The sequence below is a fragment of the Mesocricetus auratus genome, unplaced genomic scaffold, assembly GCF_017639785.1.
Source record: "Mesocricetus auratus isolate SY011 unplaced genomic scaffold, BCM_Maur_2.0 Super-Scaffold_100004, whole genome shotgun sequence".
NCBI lineage: Eukaryota > Metazoa > Chordata > Mammalia > Rodentia > Cricetidae > Mesocricetus > Mesocricetus auratus.
The window spans coordinates 45,767,764-45,787,709 of NW_024429189.1; the positions used below are offsets into that span (position 1 = coordinate 45,767,764).

Genomic DNA, 19,946 nt, shown 5'->3' on the forward strand with positions numbered 1-19,946 from the left:
CTGTGGCAAGTCTACATGTAAAATCATTTATTATACTTCATATTGGAGAGATCTAAGCATCCACAGGTGGAACCAGAACCAGGGTGGAGAACAAACATTGCTAGAGTAAAAAGACGGCTGGGCAAGAGAAGCCAGAGCCCATATGAGGATTACCCAAGAAACTCACAGAGGTATCACACCCCACAGTAAGAACACTGTAGGACCAGGGCAGGGTGCAAAAGGGATCCCTGCTTTGTGACTCTTCATGGTGTAGAGCAGAAATGTCTGGGAAATGCTCTTCATGACTTACATTTCCAAGTGTGCAAAATTTCATACCACCATGCCAGATTACATATCTGTGCCTATTCTTGCCACCATTAGGGACTGGATCTCCAAAGCCTTTAGTTCCTATTAGTCTACCAAGAGGAGAAAATTCAATGTCAGCCCATTGTCTAATCCTATGACCAACAAAACAATGGACATAAGAAGATGAGACAACTAGGTAAGGTTTAAAAGAATCCTAACAGAAACCAGTAAAGAACACTTTCCACAATGGTCTTCTTCTAGTGTGAATATCTGAGTATAACTAAAATCTCTACAGCCAGAGGGAAAGTTGCCTCTTTATTGAATGAATGAAGTGGCATTAGTTGTCAGAACAATTATATATAATAATTATATTCACCCTAAACCTCCTATACATATAGTATATAAAAGGTAAGAAATTCGCTTTTGTATACAAAATATAGAGCATTTAGCTTCTATCTTAGTATCACGCTATCTTGGTGAATTTAACATTAACATTCAAACTTTGCCTTTGTTTTCTAAGCTGCATATCTTCCATCACTCCTTGTATATGGTCCACGTTTTCTTTATTTTCAATAGTTACATCCTTTCCATAGGCCCAGGAAGCCTGATTGGAGATCTGATCCAGGAGACCTTGACCTTTTTCTCGTAAGCCTTGCAATCCCACATCTAAAATAAATGACATTGGATTAAATATCTTAACAAGGGTGTTTCTTCTTCAGCAGCTAAACATAAGTTCTAAATGTAGACACTTTAGATACTGACATGACACGATGCAGACCTCTCACTATCTCAAGCAACAGAACTTTTAAACGGGGCTCAAAGTGGCACGCTTGCTTCTGTTGCCAAATTCTCCACAAAGGGAGTCTTCAAAACCAAATCTGCATAAATGACGACTTTTAAAAACTGGAAGTATGGGATTCACTATTTCAACAAATATGATTTTTCCCTTTTCCCTTTTGTGTTCCAACTTTTATGGAAACGATGTACAATTCTTCTCAAATGCCTAAGATTTGCAAGATTTCAAGTATGCTCACAATGTATAAGCAAAGTAATGGATGAACACGGTGAGGAGGGCCACTGAAGCTCACATGTCATAGGAAGTTCTACCCAAGATGTCTGGACTCCAAAATAGACATGCGCATAGGAGTTCTCTTTTGAGGAAAGCATGGCCCAAGAAAACTTGTGATACTTTAAATCACAGTTGGCATATGAAATATTAAAAGAGGTATTATGCATACAATCCATTAACTTATCAAAGTCTGTAACAAAGCAAAATGTCAATACAAAAAAACTAAGTCCCTGAAGTTGGTTTCATAATGAAATTAGCTCAATAATGTGTCATCACATTCTACTAACTAAACTAGCCTTAATGTCCTGCATCTTCCCCACTCACCCTTTTGTAAGATGCCCCCCAACTCAGTTTGACTTCCAACTAAGGAACTGCACTGTGTTTCCTGATGCAAATGCATATAAAGGGTCTTAATGTCAAGTGACAGAGCTGGGTTAATGAAACTGGACCATACTTTTGAAGATAATTTTCAGTGTGGAGATACAATACACGGAATCAAACCAACTATCCATTCTCATGGTTAGAATATAGCAACAACAACAACAACAAAAATCACTGCATAAAACACAGTCTGGGGCATGCAGGGTTTACCATGGAACACTTCACAACTAATTACGGTTTCTGCGTGCATGACAAATATCTGTCCCCGGGATATGCAAGACATAGCACTTTAGATTAAGTAACAGGAAGGTGAAAGGCCCAAGGAAAGCAGGACTGACCAATCACAACAGAAAATAAATGTTTTAGCATGAACATTTCATAATCTTTCAAGGGAATAAAACCTTTCAGTATTATGTCTTCTGTGTTCCCTGCAAAAAATTAGTCCAGTATATAAATTGACTGTCAAACCATGGTAATATTTTTACAAAGAACCCTTAGGTTTCAGCATTTTTAAAATCTGCTTACCAACACTTTTCAGCTTCTCTTCAAGCAGTTTTAAAGTTTGCTGAATCGATGCTCCATCAGCTGGTGCTACGTCTACGCACAACATACCTAATAAGCCATCCAACTGCTGAGACAACTAAAGCAGAGGGACAAAGAGACAACCCTGATGTAAGCGGCATCTCAAGTCTTCAATGATTAATGAGGTCTATCTAATGAGGCCATCAAAAATACACTTGAAGAGACTATGCAGTTAAAAGATAAGGATGAGCAATCAGAATACATGTTATCTAGAAGACCGGACACACAGAAGGTCAGCAGAATACAAGAAGTTAGTGGTGGTTCCATTTCTGCCTCTGTTATAGAACATGTTATTGAGAAAGCATCAAAGTAAAATACTAGCTAGACATGCTCTAGTTAGATAATAGAGCACTGCATGCAGAATAACAAAATACTTTTTAACTGAGGAATTGTATCTTATTACCCCACCAGTAAATTACTGTTCCCGAAAGATAATCATGAGACATACAAACCTACAAAAGTTTTGTACAGATTGTCTGTGTCATTTGGCAACATGGAAAGCAATCAGAACAGGTACTCACATCTTGGGCCACACCATGAAATTCCAAAGCTGCCTGTAGGAGATTTTGCCTAAACTCTAGCTGACTGGCCTGTCGGTAACAAACATCACTAAGCTGTTGCTGCAGAGACTTCAACTCCACCAGATCTTCCTCATCCCCAGCGTTCAAGAGTGCTGCAATCTGCTGGTTAAGCTCCACGTATACTGCAAACCACTCCTGTAACAGGGACATTACAAAGCACACCGAAGGTCAGATTAGCCCCAGAACACTACATGTGATTTCGCAAGAAGACAAACAGAAATTTTTCTAAGGCAGAATTATTTAAATAGAAGATAAGTCCCCTGTCATCAGATCCTTCCACAGTGATCCCTGGAAGTCACTACTGGCCAAAACCAATCTCTCCAGTGCCGTTCTAAATGGTCCCTTTATCCCTGCTCCATTGGAATACAGGGTCTTGAAGTTTTCCCAAACCAACTATAGTCCTTGTCACCCAAACTCCACAAGCCCTGAGTGAGTCCAAAGGTAGGCTTGCTCCTCATTGTTACCTCCAGATTGTTTCTCATCTGCTTCCCTGAACCTCACCACCTTCTCACAGTGCCTGCTGCTGAATTTCTCCCTATCAGCCCCAACCCCATCCACAGGGGGTGTGGTAAAGGCCTGGCTTTCTCTCAGCAATGTTTCCACCATGTAGATATCTACCAACACCAACTCCTTTCTCAACTGTATTATTCTCACTGACCCATCTTAGGCACCATGAAAACCGATTGCCTACTACTGCATAACCCCTAAACCTCAGTTTCATTAGTCCCACTCTCTGACCTCCAAGGACTGACCCCAGTTGTCCTCCTTTAGCAGGCCGGCACTTACAACCCCATGGGGTCCACCAATCTATGACTATTACAGGTTTACTGTCCACAACTTGGCAGCCTTTTGTTCTGTCTTTTATCCTAAGTCACCTGATGTGACCTAAGTCACAACCTACAAGCAGGTTTTTCTGCCTATGGTGACCAGCAAGCTCAAATAGCTATGGTACTATAGTCATATGCTATACAATGATGGTCAGGAGCAGAATGTATAATACAATGATGTTCCCCAGACCATGTGGCTTACGGATGTCACAGTCACTTACTCAATGTTTAGGCAACATAAAGATACACACAATACTTATGTACACACACACAAATACATGCCTACATACACGTACTCACGCACGTTCTCACACATGCACACATCCTTTTACTCCCTTTACAGGAGTTCTCAACACTCATTTGCTCTCACTTCCTAGTCTCTTCTGAATTTCTCCTGGTCAGGATTTTGTACTTCTGTTCTTCTGAAACCATTCACATCACTTTCACCAGAAAATTCCCAATGTTTTATTCTTCTACCAATAAGTATTGCTGGCTCCACCCTGTGAACTTAACATCTCAAATGTCTGCTGCCTTCATTTAAATACTTTATAGTCTTTCATTTTTATTATCTCTAACTCTATGTTCCACACAAGTCTAGGCTCAAAAAATGCTCCAAAACTTTCAAACATTTAAAGTAACTTTGGTTCCTTTCCACATGTTAAAAGGCATCATACATTCCTGCCGCAGACTTACCCAACACTGGAGCTTCTGTCTACACCTTGCCCTCTGTTCCCTGGCAACAGCAACATCCTGCCTCCATTATGCTTCTGCAGCAGCATGCTTTCCACATCAAATGTTCTATCTTGTGTCCTTTGCTTGGATTACTCCATCACTGAATTTCAAGGTTCGGGTAATAGTGTCATCTTCTCAAAGAGACCTTTCCTCAACACCACACCTCTATTGCTCTCTGCAGTCCATCTCTCCTGACTTGGCTGTAAATTCTATATGGTAAGACTTTGCCATAACTCTAGAATTCAGAACAATGTGTTCAATTAACACACATTGAATAATTGTGTAAAAAGTAATAAACATTGCAGATTTGCAATTAAGTAGGTAATGGGATGATTTGGAAATGTCTGAAGATATATTTTGGTTCACATGATTAAGAAGACGGTAGCAATACATATGGGAGCCTATATAACCAAGACCTTCATGTCTAAATTGACAGAAATGTAAAGAGGTCAAGTCACTGCTCCATTAATTATGGTGATAAGAACTGCCTTACTATTTATTGGTTATTTTAGAAACAATTAGTTTTTAAACTATTTTCTAAATACCAAGTTATTACAATGACTGATAGAGTGCAGTTGTCAAAGTCTCACACCGTATGTGTGCTCTGTGCATGTGGGGGAATGTATGGATACTAACATGCAGCACGTGTGTGTGGGTCAGAGGGCAACTTTCTGACAACAGGTATTTTCTTCCCACTATGTGGGTACAAAGGACAAAACTCAGGTCATCAGGCTTGACAGCAGGCACCTTCTCACCAGCCTAAGAATGTCTGTCTTAATGTGAAAAATACCATGGAGAAAATTGTTGTCATGTTCCTAAATAGGAAATGATTTCACTGTCTTATTTATAGCACTTGGAAATTTAGTTAGTACTCTGAAGAAATGTGTCCTGTTCCTGAAAAAGAAGTTGCAATAATTCTAAGGAAAGCAGTAAACCAAGGGGTTAGCATTCAGGAACATAATTTCTCAAGTTGGTTTGGTGCACATCAAAGTGTCTAAACTCTATTTTTAAAAGTACGTTTTAAGTTATTCCCACTTAATGAAGAATCACCATTGTGTAGGTGATTTCTTTTTCCTTTATGAATTCATAAAACACATACAAGTTCTTGCAATCTCACCAGGGATGAAAATATAACACAAGAACTGGTATACCTCAAGAAATCAATACGTTGGTTAGAGATACGGATTTTACTGATTTACTTAGTTGAGGTTGTCCTAAAGACAAATCAGCCTGTCTGGGATAAGGGTCAAGGAGGATCTGGCTTACCTATAATATATACTTAAAATTAATCAAAGTGTTTCTAGCTACAAAGGAGGGAGTGTGGGCGTATATGACCTCAGGTGAGTAGACTGCCTTTGATCCAATCTATCTATCCAGCTTGCCCATCTGTTGTATGGAAAATGACTAAGTATAGCAAATGAAAAATCACAGAATCTGGGGCCTGAATTAAGACTGTTAAAGAGCAGGTGAATGTCTTATTTACATGAAGACAGTCAGGTCCAAGGCTACCCATGTGAGTCCCACACAGTGTGTATCAAGATGAAATGAGTCTTGACTCCTTAAGCAACTCTGTGTTGCTGGTTGCTATTAGATGGCACACACTAGGAACATGTGGCCTTTGGCCAGGGTACTGACAGAATGCTGAGAAGCTTCAGAGACCATATTCCACACTATTTTACATTTTCTACTGCATTTGCCTCTACTGAAATAGAAAAGACTTTCACTAAACTAAAATTCTTTTTTTATGTTTTTCATGGTATCTGAGGCAAGGACTGGCTTCCAACTTGTAACTCTCATGTCTTAAAGCTCTGTAATTACAGGTATTCAACATCACATCTAGCTTCCATTAAAATATTTTAAAATGTTACCAATTCTATAACCACTATCATGCTTCTTACTATTTTTCCTGCAATATTAAAAGTTGACTGAATTTCTAGCCCATAATCCCCTGCAAAGAACTGCATGTTGGGAGTTTCATTCTTCTTTACATTAATCCTAAACAGCCAAATACAACTGAGGTTTTAGTTTTAATTCTCCATTATGATTTTATGTGAAATTTGACATTTAATGCTTGGCATATTAATTTAATGTGCATGTTTTATTAATATTTTCCAAATTCTATCTTTGCTAGCTATCAATACTAGAATTTTGTCATTATTTCACAAGACCTGAAAAATGCCAATAAATTCTTTCAACCGTTGGATCTTATTTGGAAAGAACAAAGAACAAAGTTTTAATTTTGTTGTTGGGGTTTTGGTTGGTTCTTTGGTTTTGAGACAGAGTATGTAGCCCTAGATGGTCTACAACTGGCTATGTTGACCAGATGGACCTCAAACTTGTGGCAATTCTTTAGCCTCTTCTTGAGATTACAGGTATGCATTATATACCACACCCAATTAAGAAAGTCTTGAATAAAACACTAAATATTAGAACCTTAAGTATTATAAGCTAGCACATTTATTATCAACTAAGCTATTCACAAGTCAACAGTACAGTGCCACCTATCGGCTAAAAATAGTACAATCCTCCTTCTAAACCTTACAATGGAAAATTTCAAATCTAATGAATGTGAAACAGAACAAAATAATGAGACTCCATGTCTACCAAGCTTTAGCAGTTATCAACTTGTGGCTGACTCCATTTCATCCAGACTCCCACCCACTCTTTCCATACCTACTGGTTTTACAATGAATCCCAAATGCAACATGATGCAACATAGAAATAAATCTATGATGGTCCACAAATGTTTCTTTTCTTGAATACCATGAATGAAGATGTCAGTTTACCTACACAAGTCCCCAAGTACTAGGAAGAACTAGAAAGGACCCCCATATGGGCACTCAGAGGTCTGCTTAGAGGCTGTTCAAGCAAGTCTAGTCAGTCAACAGAGTCTGCATCTAGAAAACATTGTAGTAGTGGCATTTGGATAGCTCCACACTAGCTGGTGGTCCTTTCCACTTTTAAAAGTTCTACATACATTTCACATTTCAACATGCAAAAGTACACTGAAGCACACAGACCCCATAAGTACACTGCTTCTTTAAAGTGACTTAATGACCATGTAAAGACAGTTTCACACAAACATGTCTATTTGTTATATGTGTGAAACCTGCACATTTATCCTTACTGCATGAAGCACACAATGTACTTTTTAATCCAATGTGAGCTTATATATTATATGTGTATAATCCATTTTATACTTACAAGTGTTTCTCTTGGATTCTTTTTAAAATGTCAAAACACAAACACTTGTCTTCAGGCCCCTTATATAACAAACTCTCACTAAAAGATTTACATAATTAAGGAGTCTCAGATAAAGTCTAGAATGCTGTGTGACAAAAATCTGTTTTCAAGAACTAAATAGGGGCACAAAGTTTAGAATCTATTTATACTATAATACTGTACTCCAGAATAATCCACACAGTTCTATCAAACCAAACCCCTACCAAAAATAAAGCAAAACTCCAAACCAACTCAACAACATTATACCATTTAAAAAGGACCAAGAGAATTAAAAAGATTATAACCACAGGAGCAGGGCCTATATGTCAAATATAAATCATCCACTACAACTTTGTTTAACCATAAAAAAGAGATCCATGTTGGAAACTGTGCAATGTATTAAAATATACATATTTTTAGCCGGGCAGTGGTGGCGCATGCTTTTAATCCCACCACTCGGGAGGCAGAGGCAGGCAGATCTCTGTGAGTTCGAGGCCAGGCTGGACTGACAGCCTCCAAAACAATACAGAGAAACCCTGTCTCGTAAAACCAAAAAAAAAAAAAAAATACATACATATTTTCAATTATAGGATTTCATGTTTAAGTTTCTTATGAGCGTGAGTTCAACATTTTTATTACTGGCCAGTTTTTGAAGATATTCTAAGAAGATGTAAATTAACAATGTTAATTTTTCAAATTTTATATTCAGTCCATTTAAAATCAACATAAGTAACGCAGCTTGAGGGGAATAAGGGGAGGTATGCCTTCCTCATTGAGGGCAGGCTGACTAACCCACAGCAGAAGCTAAGTAATAGTGGACTCCCTACCCACCAAGTTTTACATTTTAAATTCTTTTGAGCCATCATTATCTATAACCAGTTTAGGGATTAACTGATTGCCCAATGTATATCTGACTTTCTGATTGTCACCTTCATAATTACAAGAGTAAACCACTAAATCAACAGAGACTGGACAGATGTTCTGTATGCCACGTCCCTCAGGCACACGGCTGTGTTTAACACAGTGGCTATCAGCATTTAATTGTGTTGTATATTCCCAGTAGAGCAGGGAAAGCCCTTCTCTTGAAGGATCACAGAATAGAAGTGTCACTTGGAAAAGAAAAGGGATCAAGGGGAAATGGAAAGGGGGGGCAACTGAGGGCTGTAAAGGGACATGAATATGATCAGAGTATTTGATACACACATATAAAAAAGCCACTATGAAACCCATTATTTTATATGATTGATACCTGCTAAAACAACAACTGAACCCACAAGTTTCCCAGGAACTACTGATAAAGACTCTGTATTTTTAGGTCACTCCCCGCCCCCCAAACACATACACTGCAAATGTCATGCAAATTGTGCTTCTAGGACAAAATAATGGAACTGTATGGGAATCCAGACCAAACTGTCGCTGATTATGTGCTAAGTCTCCAAGTGCACTTTCAAACCTCTAAGTATTCAACGCCTGCAGCACTCTGTCACACCCAGGTCCTAGTGACAGCCACAGAGGACCACACTGTGACTGGCAGAGGGAAAGCTGCTCACACTGTGCTGGCTCTCGATCTCCTCATGCTTTTGTTGCAGGGCCTGGGAGGCCCGGATGGAGTCACCAATCCCCCACTGTGCTCTCAGTTGTTCAGATCCAGGCCCTTCTAGCCAGTTCACAACCTGCAAACCAAAGATGAGATGAATAAAATAATCAAAGGTCTTCAAATTGCATTCTGATTAGTTTTTCCTCCCCCAAATTCCTGAATTCCTCAAATGTTTATAACTTAAATTATTTAAGTTCTATTGCATACCAATGGCAGTAAATGTTTCATTTAGAATTATGTATTTATCCTAGGATATCATTTCCAAAAACCTGAATTTTGAAGAATGAACACTGTAGCTAACACCTGGTTTTCAGATATCTGGGGGAAAAAACAACACCATGGGGCGCTTCTATTAAAAAGTGAAACTTTTACTTATAGTAAGAGAGTCGGAACAACAGGACTTAAGAGTTGGGAGGATATCAGGAATGACATTAGTCAAAGGTTTTAGCTACCACTTCGGAAAGTTGAGTTTCAGATGTAGCTTGTCCAAGGGAACAACATATTACTAAATAATCAGGACAAAGGACACATGTCATGACTCGGTGGAATGTTCTTGCCAAAGCCCTAGGAACAGAGTTAATCAACAAAGTTGAAATACTACTTTCTCACTTTATTAACAAACTGTAGGCTCAGACTACTTGAATGCTCTCTAGGTGTCTTCGAAGGATAAACTTGTTGGGAGAAATCCCACAAACTCTGCTCCAAAGAGTATGGGGGATCTGTAGTTTGCCAGGATGGCAGGCCCCAGTGCTCATGTGCACAGTCCCAGCATTAGGTGTACAGAGCTAAGAACCATATGCAGTAAATATGAAAGTCATTCTGGTATCAAAAGTCCACATCCGACAGGGTCTCAGCTCCATCATGAACCACTGAATTCAATGATACACAAATGTGTAGCTTCCATCGGGTATTAACAGTTCAGACCAGACCCTGGGTGTTTTAGGAGAAGGACATTACCAAGAAATGCTGGTTACATTCCAGTCATTGTCCAGTGCTGGGGGAACAACAAAAACCATGCTCTCACTTGGGAGGTTTTGCTAAGGAATTAATTCTAATGAAGCTAAGCACGAAGAACACCACCAAGTTTTACCTAAGCTAGAATAGGGGATCCAAGACTAGATGGACAATGAAGCCTAAATCTAACTTAGGGCAGTTCTCTCGAAGTGAGAGCAGATGCCTCCATCACTTGCTGGGATGGCCTCCCAACAGTAAAGAGTGCCTTGTCTCCCATAATGTAATTTTGCTAACACAGGGTTGACACACACTCAGTTTTAAAGGCTTATGCATTCTTTTTTATAATTATATAAACTACACCACAAGGAAAATCATGTGCATTTCCTTCTGTTAATTTCATTCTAGATGTATTTGCTTCAGCCAATTCTTTAAGACCCAAGATTCAAGTGATTTCTGTCCTGTGGTTTTCACCTAGTACTAAACTCTAATACTGTAGTATTTTCCATGCAGCAACTACTATAATTTTCAATGAGTTTACAAACCCCTGTTTTAAGCAAGCCACCTCTTTGCCTGTCTCTTTCCAACTGCCCAATCAATCAACCCATCTAGAAACCACTATCCCTAAGATGTACACTCCACATAACCATTACATCTGTATTCAAGACCCTGCTGTTGCATGGATAAGTGATCACATAATGAAATTTACTGCCAATGCTAAGTAATTATATGAGGGAAAATACATAGCAGTCATATATAGATTTTCTCTTTTACTTTCTTAGAAAAAAGAATACTGGACCTTTCTTGTTCAATGATGACATGCTAATGGCTAGTAGTATATATTATAAAACAAGCCTGTAAAATACTTGCTTCTATCCAAAACACCTGATCATCAGTTTTAATTGTATTTTCCAATAACGTAGCTATTTGCCAGATAGACAATCAATCTACTGTTGTGGAAAAATTCCTGCCAAATAGAAAAGAAATTTCTCCATACACTTATTAGTGGGACTGAATGCAATGCAAATGTCTGATTACTGCAGGCTTGGAATTTTCTGATTCCTCTTTGTGTTTCATCTTAGTAATTCCTCTTTGTGTTTCATCTTATATTCTATTGCCTCAATATATTAACTTCTACTTAAAGTTCAATACTAGCATGCAAAGCTCAAAAATAATAGAGCATTACTCCTGAGTCACTGGAATAACCAGTGAGCTCTCTTTTGGCTGAACTCTGTTGTCAAGTTCATCAGGAACCCTATTGGCAGATGCTCTTCGGAATAAAAAAAGGTCTGCTCCTCAACATCCTCAGTTTCCCTTTCAATCTTTCACCTGAGTTGTCGATACAGGAGCGGGGTTCTAGGCCCTGCTTCAATTCAATAGCCAGTATCTCTTTCACAAAGGAACATGGGCAGGTGTGAGTCTGGATTCCTGGTCTGTTCCTACTAGTTGAAAGATTTTGTTTCCTACCTTGAAGACAGTGTGCAGGGCTTCTTTCAGGACATGCCAGTCAGTGAACGTAAGTCACTCATTACTGTTCCATATTTTAGTGTTAGACACAACAGTTAAGACAGATACTTTCTTAAGAAACCTATAAACCTTATGGGAAATGCAGATGAGAGAAAACCAAGAAGCCTGAGAGGACAGAAGGAGTTAGACTGCAGGGGAAGTGGGAAAGCAAAGAGACAGAGAGTCTTACATAGTGATGGGCAAATCCCTATAGCAGCCCTGTATGCCATATTTAAAGTGAAGAATCGGTCTTTCAAGGAGTGGAAGCAGAGGCAGAATTCACTCACACTAGGTGCTGCTAGCCCCTTCCCTTGCTGATTAACTTGACCTCATGTGTTCCTGTGTTGCCCCCTTTCTGGTTCAGACTCTTGCCCTTTTGTCTCCTACACAGCATGAGGATCCCAATCAGATGCACATTTCGACCTTGGATTTCCCTGCCCGTGTATCTATAAAAAGCAAACCTTTGTTCTTCATTATTAGTTTACCTGCTATATTAGTATAGCACACAAAAGCGAGTAAGAATACAGAACTGTAGAGATGCTCTAAACCTAAATATGAATTTCAAATAGAGACATCTCATTGATACAGAAACCCAATTACATGACCAACAATACATACAGCTTTAATGCACACAGAAACTGATTTTCCTCAGGACGTAACATCATAGTGGGCATGCAGTAACTGTATAACTATTTCTAATAAAATTATTCAAATTGAAGTCAATGCCCAGTAAACAAGTCCATTTAAATGCATCAATGATGGTAGCTTGCCAAATGGTGTTATAAAATTTTCATTCACACTTTGTTCAGTCAAATATGAATGTTAACTTACTCCAAAAATAGTTCTGTGTACAATCTATAACAATATGACCCCTTAAACGGGTATTAATACATTTAAATGCAAAGTATAACCTTGGAGACATGTCCTTAAAACCTATGAGGACAAATATTTGCACAGGCCAAAAATGACTATGACGATCCACTATTTTTTTCATAGCTGACCTGCATGCATGAGGGAATATCAGGACACACACAAGGTCAGCCCCAGCAGGAGGGCATGCCAAGCACCTGACTGCAGAGGGTGCACAGGGACTGAGAACACAGCCTCCAGCTGCATACTTACGCAACTAAGAGTGCATCCTATTTTGCATCTATGGCCTCTCTAGAACGGAGGAAAAGTGCACGGAATGTTCCAAAACTAACGCTTGCAGTGCTGGCAGAAATACTGCCGCAGTAAGTAATGGGAAAGACTACAGCACTCTTCAGCGAAGTGGTGCTATCGCCTACCCAGGAGTACGTGAGACCTAATTTTTAACTTTGTGAAGCAGCATGGGGAATATTTGCATTCCTCATGAAGTCTGACACTGCCTTTCTGAACTGTGACTGAAAATTATCACAGGACTACTTAGCACACACTTTATCAGAGCTATCAAAAATTATCATGTTACTATTTAGCTACAGCAGTACTGATTGCCCATGCGTCATGTTCTCAACGTTGTGACAGCACAGTTATGTGGACAATTTCATTTTCACTGATTTAACATAAACAGACGTGAAGCTTTCCGATTATCCTTATATAAACGGATTCTCCAGATCTGTAAGACACTATGGTATATGCCATGTGTTCAGCATATCATTCACATGTTACTATAGTTACATTTAAACAATCGTTTTTGCATGGGAACTAGATCTTTCTTTAAGTTGTGGTCTGTGGGAATGTTGCATGCTGAGCATTAGTGCTACCGCATATTTACAAGCTTCATGAAGAAAACAGCTGAGTGTGGTCACACACGCCTGGAATCCCAGCATTCAGGCAGCCAAGGCATGAGGCAAGAGAATCATGAGCTCAAGGCCTGCCAAGGATACAAAGTGAGAACTTGTCTTTAAAAGATAAAAAAGGAGCCAAGCTACAATCAAATTTATCTGTTCTTAACAATGGTCTGTTAACTATCATCAGTCATTATAAATATCATCATCGACATCCTTAGCATCATCACTGTAAACATCATCACCATACTACAATTATCATTATCATCACCATCATCACCTCCCTTCTCTAATCTCTTAATTGAACATTTTTAAAATGCATTAGTCAATAATTAACTTCTTTGATTGTATTGTTTTATCTTATCTATGTAGCAAAGCATATGTGGTGATGAATCTTATCTCTATGCATAAACCCCAAAGCCAGAACTTGCTACCATCATCACTTTAAATCTGCATTTTAAAGTCTCAGTAAATAGGTGTGTCACTGTCTTTACTGCTGTAATTGCTGTGTTGTCCTAGGCCAACCAGCTCAGAATAAGAAAACATCAGATCCAGACTGCCTGGGTTCAGAAACTGAGTCTGGTCCCCACCACTGTGCCATTCCAACTCTGGGGTTGTCAAAGATAATTCCAACATAAAGGCTAACACTCACTTGGGCTTAATGCAGGCTGTCTTAACTTACTAATGAGTACACAGAAATAGTCACAATTAAACATATGCTCTGACATCTTTAGTTTACATATGATTAAAGTAAATAAAAGCCTCAGTTTTCTGCCTGGAATTCAACATCGTTCTTTCACATCTTTCTTTCTAGGACATCCTACTGATTAGTCAGAGGTCAGCAAGCCTTAGCTGGCATGCCAAATCTGTCCCATCCCTTGCTTTAAAAACAAAGTTTTACTGGAAATAGACCATGTACATTCATACACAAATACTATACTTATATATTCCTTATACCACAAAGGAAGGCTAAGTAGGTGTAACTGCAACACTGTGATCCATAAAGCCCAAATATTTAGCCTTTCAGAGAAAGTCAGTTAATGGTTCTATCGGGGCATCCAACATTTTGGCTTCTCTGTGACACACTGGATAAAGAATTACCTTGGGCCACATATTCCAGGAAGTGTCCAAACTATTACCCATTGGTTATGAAACCGATTCTGTGTGACACTGCTGTTCTAGACCACATGAGGCTGGCCTCTCCTGTGTAAAGTCTAGTTTAGTAAACATACACTACCATTAGAGTGCTGGATTCTTTCTGAACACTAGCCTTCCAAAAGTAGTACATGGTTCAATTAGTAGGAAGATGCTCTGCAGAACCTAGTGCAACCCAAGACCCCAAATTCCCACTTACTCATCATGCTACTCTCTAACCACCATGAAAGCCAAGTCTCTTGTAAACCTTTCTTCTGTGCAGTGAAACAGTCCACATTCCAAAAGAATACAGTCAACTGCTGCTTCCTCCCATTAGGCCTTCCCAGACTATAGCAGCCACAGAAATGATCCCTCTACAAATGCCTTGAGCACTCTGGTTCTTTCCTTATGATTCTTAATGCTTTTTGTCCTTAAGTTTATCAACAAAACTAAATCTACTTTTACAACCTGTAGGAAGTCTAGCACCATGCCTGACATGCAGGAAGCACTTAATATTTACCTAGAGAATCAATGAATGTAGATTTAAAAACAACACTGCAGCATTCCAGGCTGCTTGTACTTATATCTATTTACTTGTTTTTAGAGGTTTGTTTTATTTTCAATTACATGAACATGTAAGCGCAGGTACTGTTGGAGGACAGAAAAGTACACAGCATCAGATTTCCTGGAGCTGGAGTTATAAGTAACTGTGAGTCCCCTGAAGTGGGTATTGGGAACTAAATGCAAGGTCCTCTGCAAAAGAAGTACACTCTTACTGCTGAGCGAGCTCTCCCAGCTGCTCCAGCTTCTATCTTTAAGTAAAATCATTTAAAGAGTTATTTTCTTAATTGTTCACTAGATAAGAATCCACCATAATCTAAAGAACAGAAATGCCTAGCATTTCTTTTTGGTATTTTTAGCCACATTCATTATGAAAACAAATTCTAAAAGCAACTAAAATTAACAATTAAGTACATTTAACATTTCATTAATATCTTAAAGAATAAATCTAACATTTGAATTACTCATATCACATGTATTAGTTTGCTAGAATAGAATACTTTACAGTGACAGTAAACAGTCCAGAAAGTTTAAGAAATTAAGAATGAATCAAACAACCATGTTCAAATGTGACAAATTAAAAGAGAGAGACCACTTATGTTTCAAAGTTTGAAGTTCATTCTATTAGTGAACTCAATAAACAATTCCACCACTGTAGAAATAATGTAACTTTACTGTAAATGCTATGATGATATGAATTCAGTCCGGAATCTGTAAAGTCCTCTATGTAGTTAGTTACATAACAGACATTATCAGGCAAAAGGCACTTGGAATTCTCAAGGACCCACCCCAGACTGACACCCACCTGCATCACCTTCTGCTGGATCTCCTCCAACTGTGTTCGCTTACTGCGCTGCCTGCAGACTTCCTGGTAGCGCGTGTACTGCTCCCGGAGTGAATCTAACAACTTCATAACCTGTGGCTGTGCGAGCAGCTCATCATCCATAGGAGACCACGAGACCCCTCCATCAGAGCCATTAAATCGACGCTGCTGTAATTCAGATAACAACTCATGCCCTTTACAAACGAAAGATACTTGTAATTAATGCCCACAAAAAATACAATCCCTACATGTTGATCTTGTACATTATAGTCCCTGCTTTAAAACCTATTCCCTTGCCTTCTCATAAAGAATGAAATGCAAGTTAAAGCTTTATATATCACATTGAGTAGGAAAACTACATATGTGCATACAGATGAGAACATAATCATTTTATATATACTAGAAAAAAACACTGAAACAAATGGCCAATTGTGTAACTATTTATACCCTATATGCCATAGTCAATGTAGAATATAGTGGTAATCTATATTTATCAGATTCTTGGTGGGATAGTTACTCAAGCTTTGTGTCCATAAATCATCTTTCTCTGTGGAGCAAAATTATACTCTGGGATTTCCTTTAGTAACTGAGGAAATGTGTGAGAGGGTTTCAGCACCCTGCTCTCAAGCACAGCACTTAAGATAAAAGTTGCTGTGAAGCAAACCCATTATCAAAGTAACTGAAGAAAAATTTTATGGCCAAAATAATACTAAAATAAATCTCTGCAGAATGTCTACAACATACTGACTGATGAGTGAACATGCTCTGAAGATTAGGTCTCCACAAGTCCCTCACTCTGGATCAGGCAGACCTTGAACAAGTTATCTTCCCGACCCCGCCTCCTAGGAACTGTGCCACCAGACCCGGAGTAACTGTTAATGCTTCAGTTTTACCCCTCTTGAAAATGATGTAGTAACAAGACCTACCTCATGGACTGTGCTGAAGGATAAAAACACATGGAGAACTTAGATTTGTGCCTGTAGCCCAGTAAGACTGGAAGTATGAGCTAGTAGTTTTTGAGAAGATTAGAAACAAAGCTACATATTCCATTTAAAGGATTCCAATGCATTCTGCTAGAATTGATGGATCTCTCCAACAGACACGGGGCTAGCACACACGCAGCATGAAGCATGGGTCATCAGTGCACAGGGCCACTGTCAAGGGCTTAGGGTTTCACACAGATGACTACAAACTGCTGTAAATGGTGCCTCTGTACTTAGACCTGCTTTGAGTTGTAGTGATAAATTTTCTTAATTGACTCTGAACCACTTATTTACTTAGGTTATTTTTTTAATCTCTAAGCCTTCAGTTCTTGAAGTATAAAAGAGACAATAATACTAATTATCTCCAACACTGTTGAGAGAATACAGCACATAGCAAGTATTCAATAATCCTCATAACAACCCCATGAGGTAAAATTAAATACACTTTGCAAAATCCATTTTATAAAAATGAAATAAATCCAGCATTTCTAGGAGATAATTTGTCATTAATAATTTTTAAATATTATACCAACACCACCAAGTTAATACTAAAGCAGTTTGAAAACTTGCCTTTAAATTCCACATACATTAACCACATACATGCTGAACAAATTTTTAAAGAGACTAAGACTCTTTACTAGATTATTATTATTAATAATAAATGTTGTTTTTCTTTTCATCATTTTACCTGTCTGAAGAACTGTCTCAGGATCAACAGACGGAAGGAAGTTTAAATCCACAGACCTGGAAGGCATCAAAAGAATCACTTTCAAATGCTGTGATATCCCTATGAATCCACTTCAGAAATTGTTTTACACACAATGCATGTATTCCAGAAGGATCGATGCTAACTTCTTACCAGATCACTAAAGAGCCAACACCAATGTTCCTCAAAACTGCTCAATAACTTAGGAAGTGATTACTATCAAACTCATCTTATGAAGCCAAAACTAGAGAGGAACACAGCTAAAAGAGAACAATTTCCCTGAATGAAAACAAATGTATAAAATCTTTGATATAATATTTGCAAACCAAATTCAACAACACATTAAGAGGATTATATACTTAACTGCCAAGTTGGGCTAGCTTCATAGCAAATATAAGAATGGTTCAAAATACATAGTTAAGTAAGTTTAATATAGAACACAAGGAGACAAGAGTTTCCACTCTCTTCATTCTTAATCAAAACAGTGTCTGAAGTCCTAGCTAGAGCAGTGACAGAAGAGAAATAAAGGGATATAAAAGGAGATGAAAAAGTCAAACTGTCCCTTAATGAAGATGACATGATCCACGATCATATAACTAAAACACCCTACAGAGCCAACCAGAAAAGTCTTAGACCTGCTAAAACATCTTCAGCAAAGGAGTAGGAGGCAAAAAAAAAAAATCAATCTGCAAAAACAACTGACATACATTCATATATGCATGCATGTATGGTGTACTAGCAGTTATACTTCATGCCTTCCCTACTGTGGTCCTATTTCTTGGGCAGCTGGATTTCTGCCTTCACTTTCTGAAACATGTGAGAAACAGAAAAATTCAAGACAGAGGAGCTAGCAAATCACAGCCAAAGACCATACTGCTATCCGCTGAACTAATAAACCCTATAATTTATTAACTGGCCCATGCCCTCATCTCTCGGGTAGCCAAGATGCTCCCTGAGGGCTAACACAATGAAGGCTGATCAAAATTTGCAAGAGATGGATGGGATTCTATTACCTGAGTATTGAAAAAACCAAACAAATAGCATTTGAGTGTGCAAAGAAACTGGCAAGCACAAGATTTTATTAATACTTCATGTAGATATACAAGTCAGCATTTTTCAAAGTCTTTCTCACAACACTAAAAACGCTTTAGTAGAGAAAGGGAATGGGGCCTTGAGCTATCGCCAGAAAAGCATGGGGAGGTCTAAAGAAGCAGTGAAACAGGCTTCTTTGATGCTGTGCTTCCTCGGAGCCCTTAAGCCAGGCTCACAGCCATCAGCAGGGATAGAAGGCAGCATTAAACTCTGTCCATCAACTCATTTTCTGTGGGTCCCCTCTCCATATGCATGTCTTTCCTGAGAAATAAAAGTGTGTGACAGCTATATATGAAACACATACTTAGCCATGTACGTATGTATGTATATATGTACATTTTTACATGGTGTTGTGGAACTCTGTTGCTCAAGCAGGAGATGTTAATTGCTGTCCTTTACCATCAAGAGACTGTCGTAAGACTAGCCCACTAGCATTCTCCTATGAGAGGAAGAGGGTGTGTCAGACAGTCCAAGAGGCCTCTCTCGACCTGCAGGACACACAAGGGGTTGGCACTTGCTAAACAGAGAATCTCTTCTTTGTAATATAGCTGCTTACAAGTTGCCTACTATCTTGTAAGGACCATGTCACCCATGATCCCCTAAATAACCTAAATAAAATTATTGGTTCACCAAGATAGACATGCTGAACTATGATTCTAGTGGGTCACTGGTGCTCTGTCTGGGATGAAAAGACACTGTCTGTGCCTCCATGTGAGAAGCCACACAACACAGGCTATGTACAAGACATTAACATTTGTGATTATCTATGGTATCCTCAATTAGACTGAAATTCAAACTATTTGTTTTTACATTCTGAACTCATTTTACTCAACATTTAGTAAAAGTATCATCCTCTTATATCCATGTGACCATGTTATTTCAGCTGACACATGACCATATTTACATTAATAGGTTCCAATGGAGGTTCAAGGTCAGATGTAAATGAAATGAAAATGCCTGTTGATTTCTGCAAACTTCCTAAGAAAAAAGTACAGTTCTAGTGACCACTGACACTCAAAAGTTCAGGGGTGACCTGTATCTTAATGTGCTTTAGCTTTAGGTAGAAAGACACCTGTCTCCCAACCAACAAGGGAAAAGTGGCCACAAAGGGCAATGAACACACTGGTAAGTCAGTAAGGGAGCAAAGC

The 19,946-nt window shown here is 38.7% G+C and overlaps 1 protein-coding gene across 3 annotated transcripts in view; it reads right to left on the reverse strand.

Annotated features, from left to right (window-relative positions):
- Positions 1-19,946, reverse strand: part of Sestd1 (SEC14 and spectrin domain containing 1) — a 102,650-nt gene that overhangs the window by 16,018 nt on the left and 66,686 nt on the right. For all 3 annotated transcript variants that reach the window (XM_040745677.1, XM_040745676.1, XM_040745678.1), the window contains 6 exons: positions 17,689-17,744; positions 16,000-16,211; positions 9,230-9,352; positions 2,839-3,033; positions 2,261-2,375; positions 792-951 (listed from right to left, as the gene is read on the reverse strand). In XM_040745677.1, the coding sequence (XP_040601611.1) occupies positions 792-951; positions 2,261-2,375; positions 2,839-3,033; positions 9,230-9,352; positions 16,000-16,211; positions 17,689-17,744 (861 nt within the window). The remainder of the gene's footprint in view (positions 1-791; positions 952-2,260; positions 2,376-2,838; positions 3,034-9,229; positions 9,353-15,999; positions 16,212-17,688; positions 17,745-19,946) is intronic.